At 40.3% G+C, this 17811-nt stretch overlaps 1 protein-coding gene across 6 annotated transcripts in view; it reads right to left on the reverse strand.

Annotated features, from left to right (window-relative positions):
* The window catches only part of SERGEF (secretion regulating guanine nucleotide exchange factor), a 142656-nt gene that overhangs the window by 42003 nt on the left and 82842 nt on the right, over positions 1-17811 (reverse strand). The window contains exon 11 of one of the 6 annotated variants that reach the window (XM_069016891.1): positions 2450-2519. The exons of 4 other annotated variants lie outside the window; for them this stretch is intronic. In XM_069016891.1, coding sequence (XP_068872992.1) covers positions 2491-2519 — 29 coding nt within the window. In that variant the 3' untranslated portion in view covers positions 2450-2490. Of the gene's footprint in view, positions 1-2449; positions 2520-12814; positions 12868-17811 lie in introns of those variants that run through there. One more of the 6 variants, XM_069016890.1, reaches the window with a different exon arrangement.

Genomic DNA, 17811 nt, shown 5'->3' on the forward strand with positions numbered 1-17811 from the left:
GCCCGCACTTATGTTTTTCAATATCATTCTTGCAAGATATGTTTCCAAAGGATTTAATGTTACAAGTGATACAACAGCAGCCCTAATAACCTCTATTGACAAAACAACCAAGTTTTTCTTGTTTAGCTCCCTCATTAGGATAAGCCTAGGAAAGCTGGAGACAAGAGGAAATCAGACAAAATGTTCCAAGTTAAAAAGACAACACCTTCTTTCAAAAGATCTTGTATTTGTAATTCCCAATCCAAAGCATCTCGTGATCATCATACCATGAAGAGAGCTGGCAAATTTAGATCTAACAGACACAGTCTATTTAAAAAAGAGGGGAAGAGGAAGCCATGAACTTTACAGAACAAGAACTTATAAAAGGATCCTAAGCAGGAGACTGAAATAGGCATTGTTGACCAATTCATGCTTAACAGTGAACAGACACATAGAATATGCTATGTCCTTGCTGTTTTATTTGAGCTAGATGGAAAAAAAAACTAGCATATTTTCCTGGGCTATTACTGCATCTTCATTTCATCACTTCAATAGCTTCCTGATCTTAAACAAACACACCCCAAAACCAAGCAAAGATCAAAGACAACTGACTTCATGTCAGCTTTCTGCTTAAATCACTGCAAATTCTGCTGGGAATTTCTTAGTATGCAGCAGATGCACAAAGAGCTGAACCATTCAAATGATTCACGGGCTCATTAACCTAACTTTATTGTTATTTAGTTATGAAACCAAGTTTCTCACTTCCTGCTATTCTAAGAATAACATCTGCCAAATCTGGGCTTTCTTGACAGAGAGAAAATCCAATGTCTTTAGGGGACACAAAAGCCTCAGCTCTGCCTGAGTTTCATCTGGTGTCATTTACTGAGATGCTGAAGGCACCGTAGGTCACAAATTGCATGAGAAGTCCATGGCCTTCCCAGCTGAGAAAGATGAGCTCAAACACATCACCACAAGGGGAACCACAGAGTCTCTCATCAAGGATATAAGAAACGTGCTCACAAAAGGAAGAGGAAACTGGCCTTGCTAGCCAAGGTGCAGTTTCCCATTCATTGAAAAGGCATGAAATACACACTGCAAAGCAGCCTGGGTCTGCATTCCTGACCATCCTGAGCTCCAGATTTGCCACATCTTGCTAGGAATTGACTATAGATTTAAAACAAACAAACAAACAAAAAAAAAAAAAAAAAAAAAAAAAAAAAAAAAAAAAAAAGAAAGAAAGAAAGAAAGAAAGAAAGAAAAAAAAAGAAAGAAAAAACCAACTACATACCATCTTCTTATTTCTAGCCAGCAGGTCAAGGTAAAGTTAGTATGTTGATATATATTTTTCGTGTATATATTTGAAAGGTATATCAACTATATATTTGAAAGGTATATCACCCACTTCAGTATCATCAAGTCACAGGGCACAAGTGACACACTGGAGATGCCTGGAGTATGTGGATAGCTGTTCTTAAATGAACATGTTATTTTCTGAAAGGCCTGTTAGTCACCTGAATGCAAGAGAGATGGGTATTAAGTTCCTTACAGAGCGAAGACATGGAGCCCTCTTTACTTTTTACAAGGTTAAGCATGTTCCACAATTTTAAACTGCATAACTAATGAGTCCTCTCACCAGGATGTCCTTTTAGACCTTAGCTTCTCCAAGACGTTATAGCATTAACCGCCTTTTTATTTCTTAGGAGATCAAAAAAGTGTACTGTTGGAACACTTTAATGCAGTCACTGCACTTCAAAGACACATTACTTCACTCTCTTTTTGAACTCTCCCAGCAATGCTTCTGCTTAATAAAACCTTCCTCTATTAGAAACTCTATTTATACGTGCACGTCTGTATCTATTCTCAGAGAGTTATGATCAAAATACTCCGAGGTCATAAGACAGACTATTCAACAGGTCAGGTAACTAACAGGAATGTCAGCTAAGTTCGTATTAGCAAGATAATTAACAACAGCACTCAAGCAATGATGCTCAACACAAGTGAAAATAAACTACTTGCACCAGTTTTCCACTATCATCTCACATGAAACCAAGAGATCATTTGCATAAGTATTTAACTACCTAATTAATACTATGGCCAAAAGTGGAAGTATCTGAACTCTGACTATTTTTTTCTTAGAGTTAATACCACCCTTTACAATTCAAAATTTAGTCTACATTTGCAAACCAACAAAACAAAAACCAGAATTATATTTATGAAGCTCTAAAGTAATCCAAGACTTAGATAAACTGTTTTTTATGGATCACTAAGAAAAATCTATGAAGCTTTCAAAGTGCCTGGATCCACTAACATGGATTTAAAAGTTCAGTGAAAACACACACACACCACTGCTACTGAATTTTTTGTGAAAGAGTAGGAAACGTGTAATGTATTTTGGGCCAAATGTCAAAGACAAAATGAGACTTAACAAACCATTTCAAAATATATTTCAGTCCCAAAACATAGAGTTTACCATTTAAAACTTCAACCAGTTCATCATTTAGGCTCGGTTCTTCACGTCACTACCTTCTGACTGTGGGGAGCTGCAAAATCAAGTATTTTGTGATTCAGTATCTAAGAAAATTTAGGACTGCTACCAACCATCTATTAAGTTCACACCACTCAGACGTACTAACTAAATGCACTTTCATATCTTAACTTCTATCATAGTAAACAATAAATTACACAAATATTGGCACAAAGACAAAAGGAGGCACTTTGAGGCCTGAAAGGCTAGGTGAAATGACATGTCAATAAATAATGCTGGCACTCACACAACTGTGCTTTCCATGCCTGGCCACTTTTGCAAGTGGTGGGCACCAAAGTTCATGTGGGCCTGAATGCCCACATCAAGCCAGGTACAGCTCACTGCAGCACTTGTGTGTTCTGCAGTTTGATCTCCAACTCGGAGTTGTGACGCCACTTTTGAAACAGGGATCAAGGCCAGGAAGAACACAAGTTGCTCCTCATGGCCAAAAAGTCCCACTACCTTCTCTTCCAGGAAAGAAAAATCCTCGAGACTGAGGACCTGCTGGAACTCGCGCTGCTCAGAATACACGGGAGAGCGCACGAGGCTGTCAGCTCATATTCACACTTGGTGAAAAAAATAATCAGCTGCCACCTCAGACTCCATTCTGAACATCTGCAAACAAATGCTAAATCAGCAGGATACCTCCCTTCTGCTGCCAGTGTTTCGCCTCATGCTCTCTGTGTCTCTTTTTCCAGAAGCGCTACTTCAGTGAAGAGACCCCTTGGAAACCCCCACGTTTCCTGACACCTCTAAGAGCACTTGTAAAGTGATACAGGGGCCAAGTCTTCAGCTGCAAATCTGCCTCATCTGCCTCAGTCTCCAGCAGCTGCAAGATTAAAAATAGCTGCCATAGGCAAACCACGGCTGAAGATGAGAACGTTTGTTCCTTTATTTCAGGCTGATAATGGTGTCACTGTTGACATGTTTGGGCTCTGAAAGGAGTACTAATGAGGAAATGGACAAAATTATAAAGGCAGAATAAGGAACATTCTAAAATAGAAATGGGAAAATTACCCTCCTTTTACATTTACATGGAAAATTTGACTAGCCACGACAAAATTATATGCTTATTTGGCTCTTTAGGATGAATTTCTTGCTAACTACAAGCAGAGCAATCATTTAAAGCAGCATTCTCAACTCTTAAAATTGATTCTCACCCTGACCAAATGAGACAATTTTATCAGGTATCAAAATTATATGCACCATCATTGCCTCCTCGTGACTTGCGAAGAACATGGTCAATTAAGGAATGGAACCTTATAATTGTAGAATTTACTCTCCAGCTTTTGGCCACTTCCTGGCAAACCCCAACATTTACAGGATACTTTAAGTTCACAGAAAAGGAGCCTTCTGCAAGAATGAGAAATTACATTTTTATCTGGTGTAGCAAGAGTATTATCTGTGTGTGTATATTACCTATACCGTGTGTATTTTTGCATACATTGTCTACAAAACCACTAAAATGTAATTCTAATTTTGTGAGCCAAATGAGGGGTGGGGAGTGTGCGCAAAGACTGCCGTGGAATCCACTTGCTTCATTCACAAAAACCAGCAGTAGTTGCTACAGAACTAAATGTTGCAAGGGAGCTATTTGGGAAGGAGAAGGTGTTCTTTTCATTAGGTGAATCCCTGTGTATTAGTCACATATTTGTCAGATTTCCTCTATCACTAATTACCCACGTAGCAAAACCTTCGGCAACCCAAGGTTAGTCCTGCCTCTCAGTGCTGCAAGCCAGGTTTCTTAAAAACTCAGCATGGTAAAGAGCCATCAGCACCACTGAAATCTCAAAATCATTTCTGAGCTACAGCTTCCAGCACTGTGCCACAGGGAACAGCTACCTCTGAAGGGGCCAGGTTCACTGAAAGGCTGTCTGACATCCAGGAGCAGGAAAACTGCCAACTTTCAACTATCTGCATCCAACCATGAAAGGCATCTCTGGAGGCCTTTGGATAAACATCTAAAATACGCAAAATCAGATGCTACTAAACAGAAAAGCATCAGGCACAGTCCAAGTTGATCTACACACTCACAGATATATTTAATGATGTAATGAGGCATTGCAGCATGGCAGTGGCCATTGACTATGAACCCCTTCAAATGGGATCCCTGTCTGGTCTGCAAAGAGCCCAAACACAGATTCAGCTATGGACTGTGGAGGGGAAATTCTCCCACTAGCCAGTGATGGCAGCCCTCAGGGCTGTGCCCTCTGCGCACGGAGCAAATCCAGTGCAAGGTCTGCATCCAGGCTCAAATTTAAACTGAAACCATAAATACAAACCCTAAATATGAAACTACCTTCTTTTTCTGGACATTGCTACATCCCAGGATAACCCCAGAACTGGCACTTGGACCACAGTATAACATAGATGATTAAATAAAAACTTGCCACCAAATCCTTTTTTCAGTCACTTCTGAGAGGATGTTCTTTTTAGTTTCATCATTGTATGCCTAAATCGCATTTGAAGAGAAAATATCTTTCTAAAATAAGTCAGAAATAAGCAAAATCATCATGAAGACACAGTTACTCTGCATTCAGAGTTTACAGAGAGCCTGGGTTTAAGATGAGAAGTCCTTTAAGATACTAGACTTCTCATCTAGTCTAGTCACTCCTTTGTTAATTACATTTGGGTACAACTGCCCCAGAAGCAAGAAGCTATGTAAGAATGAATTCTAAGAGTTTTACGGAGAATAGCCAAGATTTGCATACACTGCCTACCTAAATCCTCATGTGAATGTTCCTCATTCTCATGATCATAAAATGCACACTGGCAACCTGGCTATTTGTACACAAATTATCTGACTCTTGGAAATTACATATCCCACTTCTCTACCCAGAATAAAGTGTTTTCAACTATCACATTTACACAAAGTTTTTACATGTTTAGACACAAACCTAATGCATTTCCATCTTCTTGGTCAGTCTTTATAACGTCTGTTTCAACCTCCTGTGACAGAGACAGAAGGCAGAGCAAATCTGGCAGGAGCATTCTCAGAGGAGCATTCTCAGAGGAGCATTCTCAAATATCTTGCTTGTTTACGAGGAAAGTGAAGCACTTCCTGTGGTTTTTACAAACCTGTTTGCCCCTTCTCCTTTGCTGCAGCTGTTGTGAACCAACCCACTGAGGAAGACAGAGGCTCTGCGCATGCTGGAGTCTTTTACTTATTTACAGACCAGTGCTCCTTTTGTGCAATGCAGCTCGCGCTGCTTTGAGGCAACATTCACTGCTCTGAATTATTACAGACTCCGTCCCCTTTCTGTTGAGCACTGACTTGCACAAGGCAGAGTTGTTCCAGTTTCATTACCACGAAGAACAGCAGCACCAATGCATGAAGGAAAGCTGAGAGTACCCTTAAGATGACTTTGTTTTACTAAAACAACACAGCAAAGTGCCAGTCTATGATGGAAGAAAAAGCACAAATCCTGAAGAGTAAGAGATGCCGAGCTTTAATAAGGCATCCAGTCAATATTAATATAAAGCTAAAGCAGGTTTGGGAGAACACAAATAAGGACACTGAGAAGAAGACACCAAATTCACAAGGGTCAGACTAGATGAGTTATAAAGGAATGCCTGATTACTACTACCCTCACAAAAATATTAGCGATTCTAACTGCTTAACATTCAGATCAAGGGCTCAGCTGTACATTTACCAAAATTATTAATTGGGCCATCTTGTACCCTCTGAAAAGGCATTTATCAGAATCTCAGATTGTTCCTTGTGCCCTGCAGAGAAATCTGTTCCCCCTTTATTCAGGAGGGATCCATCTTACTGCAACTCATCTGTCACCAAACGGTTTCATACAAACAGCTGTATCAACTTCCCTGTCACTTCTCTGCCACTCTGCCTGTCCAAAATACAGAGAATAATGCACCTAACTTTTTAACCATGAATCACACTGACAAAACTTGGATGATCATCAAATTCAGCTACACTCAAGACTTTTCAGTGAGCAGGATGGATAAGTAGCGTGGATGTTACAGAGAACAGGAAGGCTGAAGTTACTTAGCAGTTCCCTTGGAACCCCACAATAAAAATGGCCTTAAGAATCTCTCTTACTCTGACCATCGTTCAGATTCTTCAGAAAAAAGCAAAAGGGAGTGAGACAACTAAAAACTGTTTTACCCCCTCCTTAAGATTGCTCCAATTTGTAGCCATCTCAAAATCAGACCCAGAAATACTTAAAAATACTTTCTATTATATTCTAGACTAGCAGCCTAGCCTTCTAGTGAAAGGGGGTTTAACGTTATTTTAATTTAAAAGTTAATATTTAAAGTTATTGTAATATGGAGAGAAAAAAAACTAACTTCTTAAAGAGACAAATAACTTTTAGATGTCATTCCTGTACACCTGTTTTCACATCTTGGAGACCTATCAATGTGTATGTAAATGGTCCACAAACGTGGGTCAATACATCATACCTATGTACAAACTTATCCAGTTGCTTCCTCTAAGAGTTATAGTATTAAATGTCTGTGTCTGCCTGGTTCTGACATGAGAATTTACAACTCTGGAAGGAAGGGGCTGCAATCTGGATGGAAAGTAGGAAGCAATTGAGGAGTCCTACCATACCATCATCCTGCACCACCAGAATATGAAAACAGTAAAACTTGGAAGAGGAATACTCAAAGACAGTGATCATTCTGATACACCACAGTGAGCCTGATTATCGTCCACTGTGAGGAAATTCAGCCTGCCTTAAGAAGCTGGGTGCCCAAAGACATGTATGTACAAAAAATCACTAATCTTAAAATAACTCTAAAAATCTTGGCTGAAATCACTCAAATTCCACACAACTGTCACATATCTCATTTACCAGGGAAGTGTACACCAGAAACATTCCAGAGCAGTAAGATGACATAGGTTCACTAGGTCTGAAAGAGATCAGTATTAACCTTTATAAATTGATGGCAGCTGACTAGACTACAAGTGAGTGAAGTTCATTTCCAGGCACACTTACTCATCACAGTTCCATGGGGGCTTTTTGGATATTCTGCTTGCTAGGGACAACAGCTAACAGCTGAACTCCAGTTCTTCCAAGCCATGGAAGAGCTTTAAATAAAAATATTTTTTAAAAAATTTAAAAATGCCAAGACAGATGGATCATTGCACCATGCAATGCAAACTTAACTTTCCCACTGTACATTAATGCATTACATGGTTTTCCATTTCCTTCAGCAGTTCCTCTATACTTAGGGATAGAGAATGTACCTAAGAGATCGGCCTCAAGCTGAGAGGGAAAAATGTAATTAGATGGAAGCAACTTCTGCTTCACATTTGTTTGCTTAAATTAAGGGAACAAAACTAATTCTTTTAACTTCTGCATCTCAAAGTGCCTTCCATTTTTGCCCACCATGTACAGAACACCAAACAGAGGTGTGTTATACTACAGAAGGCATTTATTCACCAAGTTACAGCTTTGCAGTACTGCAGCATCATCAACATTTTACCGTCTTGGCCAGGTGTTTAACAACATAAAACATGACTCAAGCCTCACTTCAAGTTTAATTCTTCTAGCCAACAATAATGCAGCTTAGTAGACTATTTTACAGTGTTGTATAACAGACTGGAAATCAGCTCTTCGCAGGATAGAATACTTGCTTTGTGCCTTGCAATTCTTTGTGGAGCCAGTACAGTCATTCCCCCGGATAAAGCAGAGAAGCTGGACTTCAGACAAGGTGTATCTACACAGTTCTCACCTATATAATCTCTTTCTTACCTGTCCTACACTTTTGCAAGGAGATCACAAAATTCTGACTTAGAATTTTTGCTTAGGTTTTAGGGTTGAGGAGAGAAGCACTTATCCTAAGAGTTTACACCGAACAGTAACGCATGCTTGCAGGCAGCCAAGGAATGAGGATTTAGAAAACCCTGTTAACAGAGGAAATGAAAACCATCTAATTTATGGCCACATGAACCCCAACGAATGTGTGAGGAGGATAATCTGGAGAACCCAAAGCAGCAGGGAGTGAGGCATGGTGACTCAAGCAGGACCTCATGGTCTTAGTTTCCCTGGATATTCAGCACTCTGAGCTGTGGAGCCTGAAGGCTCAACAGACAAAGCCCTGTTGATTTCTGCTGCTCTTGCCCCAAACACCCAACTAAACTCCAGCTATAAAGCAAGAATAAGCACATTTACTACCATTATTTTGTAGGTGACTGCACATCAAGCCAAACTATCAAAAATAGTCCTGGAGTTCTCTAATCCTTAACTCTCCCAGGCAGAAATCGCCAGCTGCAGACATAAGCGTGAAACTCGACACATTCGTTTCCAGCCAAGACAATTACCAAGTTTGAGCTCCAGCCCTGAGGACTTAAATGAATGCACAAAGTCCCTGTAATAATACAAGTTTATCGTTCTTAAAGCTTTAACTGCTCACACTGAATTTGCAAGTCAGCATCAGGCAGAAGCCACCACAAGACCTTTGCAGAGAGAAACAATCCTCAAAGTTAGTAGGCAATAGCTTCACAAAGCATGAGAAAACTAGTAACTGGGAAATACAGAAATGCACAGTCTCTGAAGCAGGATATGTCAAAATGAGGTACATTTCATACTGCAGAAGACTCAGAGAGCATCCATCGCAATTATGATACCTCACTGGTAGCTGCTCTGATTACCTCGAGAGGAAAAAAACCACCAACCCCACTCTCGTTCGATTTCTGGCATTTAATTCACTTGCTGGGGAATCTCTTTGCTTAATAGGTATTTATGCTATTTTCCTTGCAAAGCACATGTTGCCATGGAGCACTGATCACAGGCAGAAGTACGTGATTCTGCCTTTTTGAACTGCACAGCCTTCACTTGAGGGACTCTGTCTTACTACCTGTCATCCTTAACCTTTTGCTAACTACACAGGGCAAAACTAGAGTGAGCTGAGGTCATATTTGTTTTGATTTTAGTGAATGGTCTCATCCAAACACTACTCTTAAAAGTCTTCCCCATTTTTCACTGGCACTTTGCTTTGACAGAATGGAGTTTCCTTTCCTCAGAGTGAGAAGGTGGCAGATGGGAGAAGGAGGAGGATCCAAGCAGACAGAGAAGTATTGCACAAGACACATGCTGAACTTGTCAACAGAACAAGATTTCTTTACTACAGTGCTTAAAAAAATTAAAGTGCCTGCTTCTTTACTCAACAAATTTACAGAGCCATACAATAGCATTCAGGCTTTTTTTTTTTTTTTTTAGGGTATCCACAATCTACCTAGGATGAATCCTGCCTTGCAGTTAACTGGATCAACAGTGTAGTAGCAAGACTGAAGGAATCTGAGTGACATCTGAGTGACAGCAAACCATCCATACTACTCCTGCTATAAATGGCAGGTTTGCATGTAAGCAGAATGCATTTGGATTCTTGCCTCCTTTCACTGGTAGGTGGCAAGGTAAGTCTTGGGGCCAGAAAAAAAACCTTAGGGGCTGTGGTCTCAGAACAGCAAGGATATAAAATCATGATACCTTCAACATTTTTTCTCTTTTGGGCCTACAGAAAAAAATTGATGTGAGCTTTAAGGTTATGGCTGACCAGGTGCACCGAAAAAAGCAGCACAGACTAACCTGATCCTGTCTCCAATCTGCCACAGGAAAACTCACAGCTGGCTGCTTCCTGCCTGGCATTTCTCTATGGGAGAGGAACAGAACTGCACTACTGGGACTAAAGGAAGACTCCAGGTTAAATAAACATAACTAAAAGCTGCCTCAGTATGAAACCTTTCAATATTCACCAAGAAGTCCCATAATTAAGGAGACTAAAGTAATGTTCAGTGACCACAAATCAGATGGTGAGTCCAACAACTCACAGTAGAGCACAGACACTGGTGACAATTTTCCCCTCCTCTGTACAGAAATAACACAAGTAAATACTTTTCTTGCCTAAGCAAACATCTGCTTCTCAGAAAGGGCCAAAATCATCCATGCACTGGGTCTGCATCATAGAGAACCAGTGAGTGCTAGAAATTTGTCATACATCACACACTATCCTGCATGCTCAATGTGAAGCACACAGTAACACGATAAACTCACATGCAACTCCTATTTCTGAAATAATCTCTTTTGGAGGCCTCAGTAATAGATCTTCCCTTGAAGTAAAGGTCACAGATTTGATCTACTATCAGCAGGGAACAGTAACAAATTATGAATTATTCCTATTAAAACCAGGGAACAATTTATTTTACAGGAATTGCAAGCAAGCATTTATTAAATCAGTACCACAACAAAATACACATCTTGAAAAATGTAACAGCTACCAAGATTCTGTTAATAGAACAAAATTCAGCAGGCTACACTGGAAAAAAGTTCTTACCCCTTGAGCATACATACACCTTTCACCACTTCCACATCACACACCGAGTGTCCCATGTGCTCATTTAGAAGTACAATGTGTTGCAGGGCTTTAAGAGATACACCTTTTATCTCATTCAATTTTAAAAGACCTTGAAATGTTAATAACTCAGAAAAAAAAAAAATCCAAGATAAAGTGCATGGGAGGAAACAACTCAGGGAAAAAAATAGGAAGTTTGAGAGCCAAAGCAAACTATCTTTCAAGGTAAGTGAGCTTCCTACTCAGATTTATATGATTTGTGTTGCTTGTCATTCTGCCCATTTTGTGAGATGTCTCAACTCAGCAAGATAGCAGCTGGTGTCACTGAAAACCAAAGGCATAAGGGAAGCCAACCTCCAGTTTAATATCTTAGACATTTGCAGCAAAGCAGCTGCTTACTTGTTCAATCTCTTAGCAACTCAGATTTGTCACCAAGGTCACGGCAGATTAATTATTTTTAAAAATTAATATTAAAATGCCTAAAGGAAAGGAAGGGGAGATGATTAATGATGTATCCTGATAAAATAATTTTCCCATGTTTGACTGAATTGTTGTTCTGAGCATCATTCACAAGGAAAAAAAGAAAACTCATCAAGTTCAGAATCCTTTCTACTCAAAATTCTTAACTGACAGAAATTCTTTCCTACTGAGAAAATTGGAAACTGAAATCTTCTGGCCACGTACATCCTTCACTCATCAGAAAAGGACTGTGTCTGGCATTACAGAACGTGCCATGGGCAGTGGCACTTTGGGGGATTCAGAACAGCCTGATTCTCTTTTACAAGGTGAACAACAGGAGACCTGTGAACAGCTTATAGGGTTTTGAGTCCCTATCCCTGCATGTCACGTAACATCCAAACTGAGAATGTGCTACATCTTTGTAAAATTCCCCAGAGGAACAGGGGTCTGGAAAGGCCACAGGGGGGCCATAAAGGACACTGGAGGTTATTCTCACAGCTGGGATAAGCACTGGAAATTTCATTGTAGTAAAGAATATCCTGAGCTGCCTGAAGGTATTTCAAAAAAAAAGGTGTACAAAAGAGCAAATATTTGCTCTTTTGTCAGGCTCCCTGGGTGTAACCTCACACCCACTGATCAACTCACATAAAAAAACAAATAACAAGTGGATATGACCCATGAATAAGAGCAGAGTTAAAATTGGATTTCATGTTCATTATGGGCTCCTTTGGAATTTTCACCTCTTCCACCTACTGCCTTGGGCTGGTGCTCCCCACCATGATCACGTCACAGTAATCTAGTTATTCGTTCCAGTACAAGGCTACGGAGCAGGGATATAATACAATGCTAAATCTGAGCAAAGAAAGATTGACCCTACAACCTGAATTCCTGGCATCATGGGAAGGTCCTCCTAGACAACATTTAATTTAGCAAATCAGTGCTAGAATAAATACAAACAAGGTTTATACCAGGATCAATACATCATACATTATCGTCTCAAAGTAATTATTCCATTAGATTTGTAGAGGGGAGGAGGATGTAGGCCAGAACTAAGATAGGGAAAATATCACTATCTCATCTGAAAAATCCACCAGGAAGGACTCAGCATAGTGGTTTTTAAAATCATTACAGTTTGTGTGTGTGCTGTTGCTGGTGGTGGTAGTTGGGTTTCTCTGGTTTAAGAACACTGATAGATGTGCTGCCATCTTTAGCAAGTTCAGAGCTATCAAATACTCAGGTAATAGAGGCATTTTGCTCCTTAAAGACTGATGGGCACCAAGACCTGTATATGTGGCAGTAGTCTCTCACTTCATTCAGCTTCCTGCTAATCACAGTTATGTTTGCAGCCTTGCCATAAACAAGTATAACATGAGTCCTACATGATTTACTTGATCACCAGGAGTATATCAACCCTTCTCACTGCTCCATGAGAAATGTTCATGTTCTATGCTAAATATCCTGTTCATAGAGCTTTCAGTCCTTCACACTTTCTCAGAGTTCAAATAAGCCCAACAATCTAAAAATAAAATTATGTGAAGATATTTCTCAGAATTAAAGTCCCAGTTTAGCCTGGTTGCTCCTCAGAGACTCTGAAAAAAAGCACAGGAAAAAGCACAATAGTGAAATGAGTCTCAAAAGCATTTTTCATTTTAATTACTTTGTTACCTCCCTTCTATAAAGAAGCACTTGAGTGAAACAAGTTCAAAAAGCAAGGACAAGTAAAGGGTGATTTTTATAAATATGCCAACTTTTAATCTCTTTTCATTTGACTTTTTCCTCTAATATTTTTCTTAAATACTTATCTCTCTAAAGCCAATGATTTTTAGTAAAATTCTTTATTTTTACCCCGAAAGCTTGCTGTAGGCTTGCAAGGTTGAACAGCTTCTTCTTTGTTATTACTAGGTAAAATAATCTTGCCTGCCAGCTAATACCTCAAGATTTTCTCCACTGCAATTTCTACCCTTCAAATTCCAAGTCCTAACTCCTAAAGTGGGAAAGGACGATCCACTCTTATGGAAAGGTACAGAAACAATTCCCCACCCCACCTAGGTTTACAAAAGCTTCTGGAAGCCTGCTTTGATGTGTGCATTCAGTCCTGTGCAGTTACAGCCAAACAGAGCAGTGTTGGCCCAGAAGTGTCCCTGTATCACCCCCAGCCTGGCAATATTTCCCATATATCCTTACTACATCATCTCTCAGACTTATGTCACTGGCAGCATCCCTGACACCAGCTTTGGGTCTTGAAAGATTTTTCTGACCTTCATAACTGAAAGAGAACAGTAGAACCGTATGACCAAAACACAGTGTAAAATCCAAAAATTGGGCAGCAAAGATGACTTCAAAATGCGCATTTGTGGAGAAAAAAAAAGAAAACCAACTCACGGTGAAGCCAATCTCTGAAAATCCCTGCTTCAGATCTTTTTATTATGGCAAAAGCTACCAAGAGTATTTAAGATGGTGTTAGAAAAACACACACACACACACACACAAAATATCAAAAGGAAAAAGCTTCAGAGATTATTCACTTAGAGCACATAACAAACTAAGCCGGTCACAAATATCCATTCGTGTGCTGACGGAGAAATTTCTTAGTGCTCCATAAAGGATCTGGATAGTGACTACACACAAACACCGGGGTGTCAACCCAAGGTTCTGTAGCAAGATATTCCCTCCTGGAGAGCCACAAATCTCACAGCATGGTCAGGGCACTCCTCACGCCAGCTTTCTAAACATAACCTCCTTGCCCTCCTGTCAGCCAGCCATTTAGCTGCAAAATTTCTACTCAGTGATACACTTAGAAGGTAAAGTGTGGAGGCTGCTGCATGTAGAGAACCCAGAATTACCAGCACAGCTCACTGCAGAGCTGCTCAGCAGAAGGGCACTGAAGCCTTAATTTGTTGCCCTTCCAAGTGCATGCTCTTGATGACTCCCTGAAGCCAGACATTTGTCCTTCTCCTTTTATTTCATTTTATAGCCACCAACGCTTAATCTCTCTTTGGTGAGCAAGGATGCCTATTTTTGTGACTCCTGCTTGCTTCCTTGAAAATTCAGATAAATATGCCTCAGATATATTGGATGTATTTTTCTTCTACTTCAAAGTAATTGCTCTGCTTAGAGCCTGCAAGTAAACAAATATGACAAAATCTGATTTGTTTTCTAAATACTCAGTATCCATCCAGTGAACCCTCTGACAGAGGACTGCAGGCACCTGTACTGCAGCTCCCACTCTTAAGAGTGTCCTTATCCTCTGTAATTTTCTAAAACCAGGTGGAAGGACTTTTCCTTTCCATGCATACCTGCAAGGAAGGGCTTCCTACTCATCCTGCTTCAAGCAAAATTCTTGCTTGGTAGCGTTTGCTGGTTGTTAGCTGTCTTCCCATGACAACTATCTCCTCCAGCTGCCACTCACAGTTCCAGCTGGATGGGTTTAGCTGTCACCAGAGGTTAATATTGCTCCCTTGCCTCTTCCCCATCTTTGGGAGGGTTCTTGACACAGCAGACTTATCCTTGTGGATGTGATGCAGTGTCTCGCAGGAAACAGACTGACAGCACACAGGAGCTCAACTCCAGACAAACTCTAACCTGACACCATGATATGTAAAGTTCAGTGAAAAATTTTACAAGAGCAGTTAGCTTTATATACAGGAGAAAAATAACAGCTTTTATCTTCAGGGCCTAAGCAGCTCTACATCTGGTAACAGCAGGAAACTACACTCTAAACAATATGACAAGCACTGCATTATTACCTGTTTATATGCTAAATGATATAAATTAAGATAGAGACACACACACCAAGACTTAATTATATTTTTAAATTGCCTCTCTGAAGGGAAAGGAAATGATTGCAACCATTATTAGTTGCAAAGCAATACTAAAAAAAAAAATTAAAATCAGGTTCCATTACTCTATGCAGTTCTAAAATACACTAAGAGGCAGTTTTTATTCCAAAAATTTCACAACCTAAATTGACAAGCTTCACAGAGAAAAGAGGAAGCTGAACATAGCATTCCAGAGAGTTAAGTCATCCAAAATATACATCAATACAGTGACAAAGCCCACAAGAGAAGGTAGCTGTAAAATCTGGACTTCACTTCATTTACAGAAGCTGCAGTTCAGTCAGATCTTATCCTAAACTCTGGAGTTTCTTTTAAGGGAGTCGATGCAATCCCATTTTCTCTAGTGAATCTAGTCAGCTTTTCACAGCAAAATATCCACCCTTCCCTATAGCCAGCAACCACTGACTTCAGACAATTCAGTTGATACAAAGCTATTTTTAGCCCCATCAGAAGGCTTTTCCAAATGCTCAAATTAGCATTTCCTCATTTCTTTCCTCATCACCTTACACCCACAAATTCATGAGATAGTTGGCAACTTGGCTTTCCATTAGCCCTTGGAAAAGAAACACTAAGAGATCAGGGGATCAGATTTTGTGAGTATAACTTGATGAAAATAACAAACAAAAAAAAAAAATCAGGCTTTTGAAATCTGAAATTCAATCTCAGCTTCCATCTTACCAGGGGGACAATTAGTTTGCCCGGAGCACCAACAGTATATAGAAAAGAAAGACAAAGTGAGAAGATATTTGAACAACTCACTGTGTCTAACCATGACAGGAAAACTGTGATGTCAAATCTGTATCCAGCTATGTCCAAAGCACTCAGACAGGTGCTCAGGTAATGATATGAATGAGGCTGCCTTTTCCCAACAAATATAACCAAAGCAGCTTATATTTTGAAGAGCTGTTTTAACAGTCGAAGCCACATTAAGAGCTAAATGACATAAGAAATGGCTCTGCCAGAGAATAAATTTAGAAGGTCGACATATAACCCGCACGAAAATGACAACAGTGATGGTTACTCAAAGTCCTGCCAGGTGCCCTTTAATAAGCAGAGAATGTGATTAGTGCTGCAATGCAAAGAGACGGCGTGCTGCAACATGACTCCATGCTGGTCTGCCAGGAAACCTTTACAATACAGTCCCCGGCTGCACTGGGATTTTTCATGCATAATAAATAAAGCAACAGACTAGCAGACTCAGGCTCCTTGCTGAACACCAGTGCCCTCCACCGTGTATGCTGAAGATTCCTCCAAACACTAAAGTAACAGAGAGAATTTATGATTTTTCTCCTCATGACAGACTGCTGGGTCCCCCGGGACCGAATGTCAGACACATGACTCTATCTGCAGCTTCGTAGGGCGGCTGCGAACATCTAAACAATACTGTCAGCATAACGCAGGGATCCGTCCATCAGCCTGCACAGGCTCCTCTCCCCATTGGTGCTCACTCTGCCAGAGAAATAGATCTTTCATAATCTGTTACAGCCCTTCCTCAACTGATGCTTTATACAATAATTCAATTGGAATCGTGGAACTTCACTAAAAGTAGGAAACCTTGCTAATTACAAGGTAGTGGCTGGCACGTAGGAAGCCTTCAGCTTCCTCATTAAAAAACATGGCACCAAAGTGTTTGGAATGGCTTTAACATCATTTTAGAATGTGTATCACCACCTCCCTAAGCTTTGATCATTTTGATCACATTTGTTTTCCAGCTCATAATTGCTATGTTCTTCCAGGATAGGAATATAAGAGGAAAATCTTAACAGAGCATGGAATAACAGCTCTTTTATTGCCCCTCTAACACTATGGCATACTTTAATTCAGACCATTTGAGGCATGAGCTGCCATTTGAGTGGAGGGATGTTTTATCCTAATTTCCTCTACAAAGACTATTCTTCCATTAAATTTAGTACTGCTGTTTACTCCCCAGCTGCAGCTTCAGAAGGATCTGAATGCCCGTGTTGTGATATTTACAGCTCTGATGGCACAGGAACCACGGAACACAGAATCTCGAAGCTTGTTCTAAATCACACAAAACAAAAAAAGGCAATGGGAGAAAAAACTAACCCTCTTCTGGAAGGGGCTGTGATTTAGCAGAAAGCTGAGAAGTGATTTTAAGAATGTTTCATGATAATGCTGTTGCACTGAACACACTGAAACTCAGTGTGACCAGCCAGGGCCTTGTCTCCTCATATGTCACTTGTGCTTCCATGTGCAAAACACACTTATGGTTGGGTGGTCAGCTTGGGCCTTTGGGGTTCGTTTTTATTGGTTTAACGTTAATTACACAGTGCCCTCTCCACTGCCATTAATCATGGGGCCAAAGCAGCACTGAGTAGTAACCTCAGTAAGAAAAAAGCCAAAGGAGACAGAGACAAGTTTCAAATGAGTAACTGTGCAATGACATTAATCACAAAGCCCAGTTTCTCCTTGTGAACACCACTGCACCACCACCAGCACCCACACTGGCAGTGCCCCTGGGGTGTGGGTCACTACACAGCAGTGTCCAAGTCTGGAGCTGGAGACTATCTCACTGAAGGAAGTTTTAAATCTTCCACAGAAGAAAACGAGCAGAAGACAGAATTCACTGTGCTGACTGTGAAAGTGCAAGAAAAAGCTTTCTGTACTACCTGAAGTAGCCACATGTCCCAACACTTATCCCCTTCAGAACACCACACCAGAAGGTGTTAACTTCAA

This window comes from Aphelocoma coerulescens, chromosome 5, assembly GCF_041296385.1.
Source record: "Aphelocoma coerulescens isolate FSJ_1873_10779 chromosome 5, UR_Acoe_1.0, whole genome shotgun sequence".
Classification (NCBI taxonomy): Eukaryota; Metazoa; Chordata; class Aves; order Passeriformes; family Corvidae; genus Aphelocoma; species Aphelocoma coerulescens.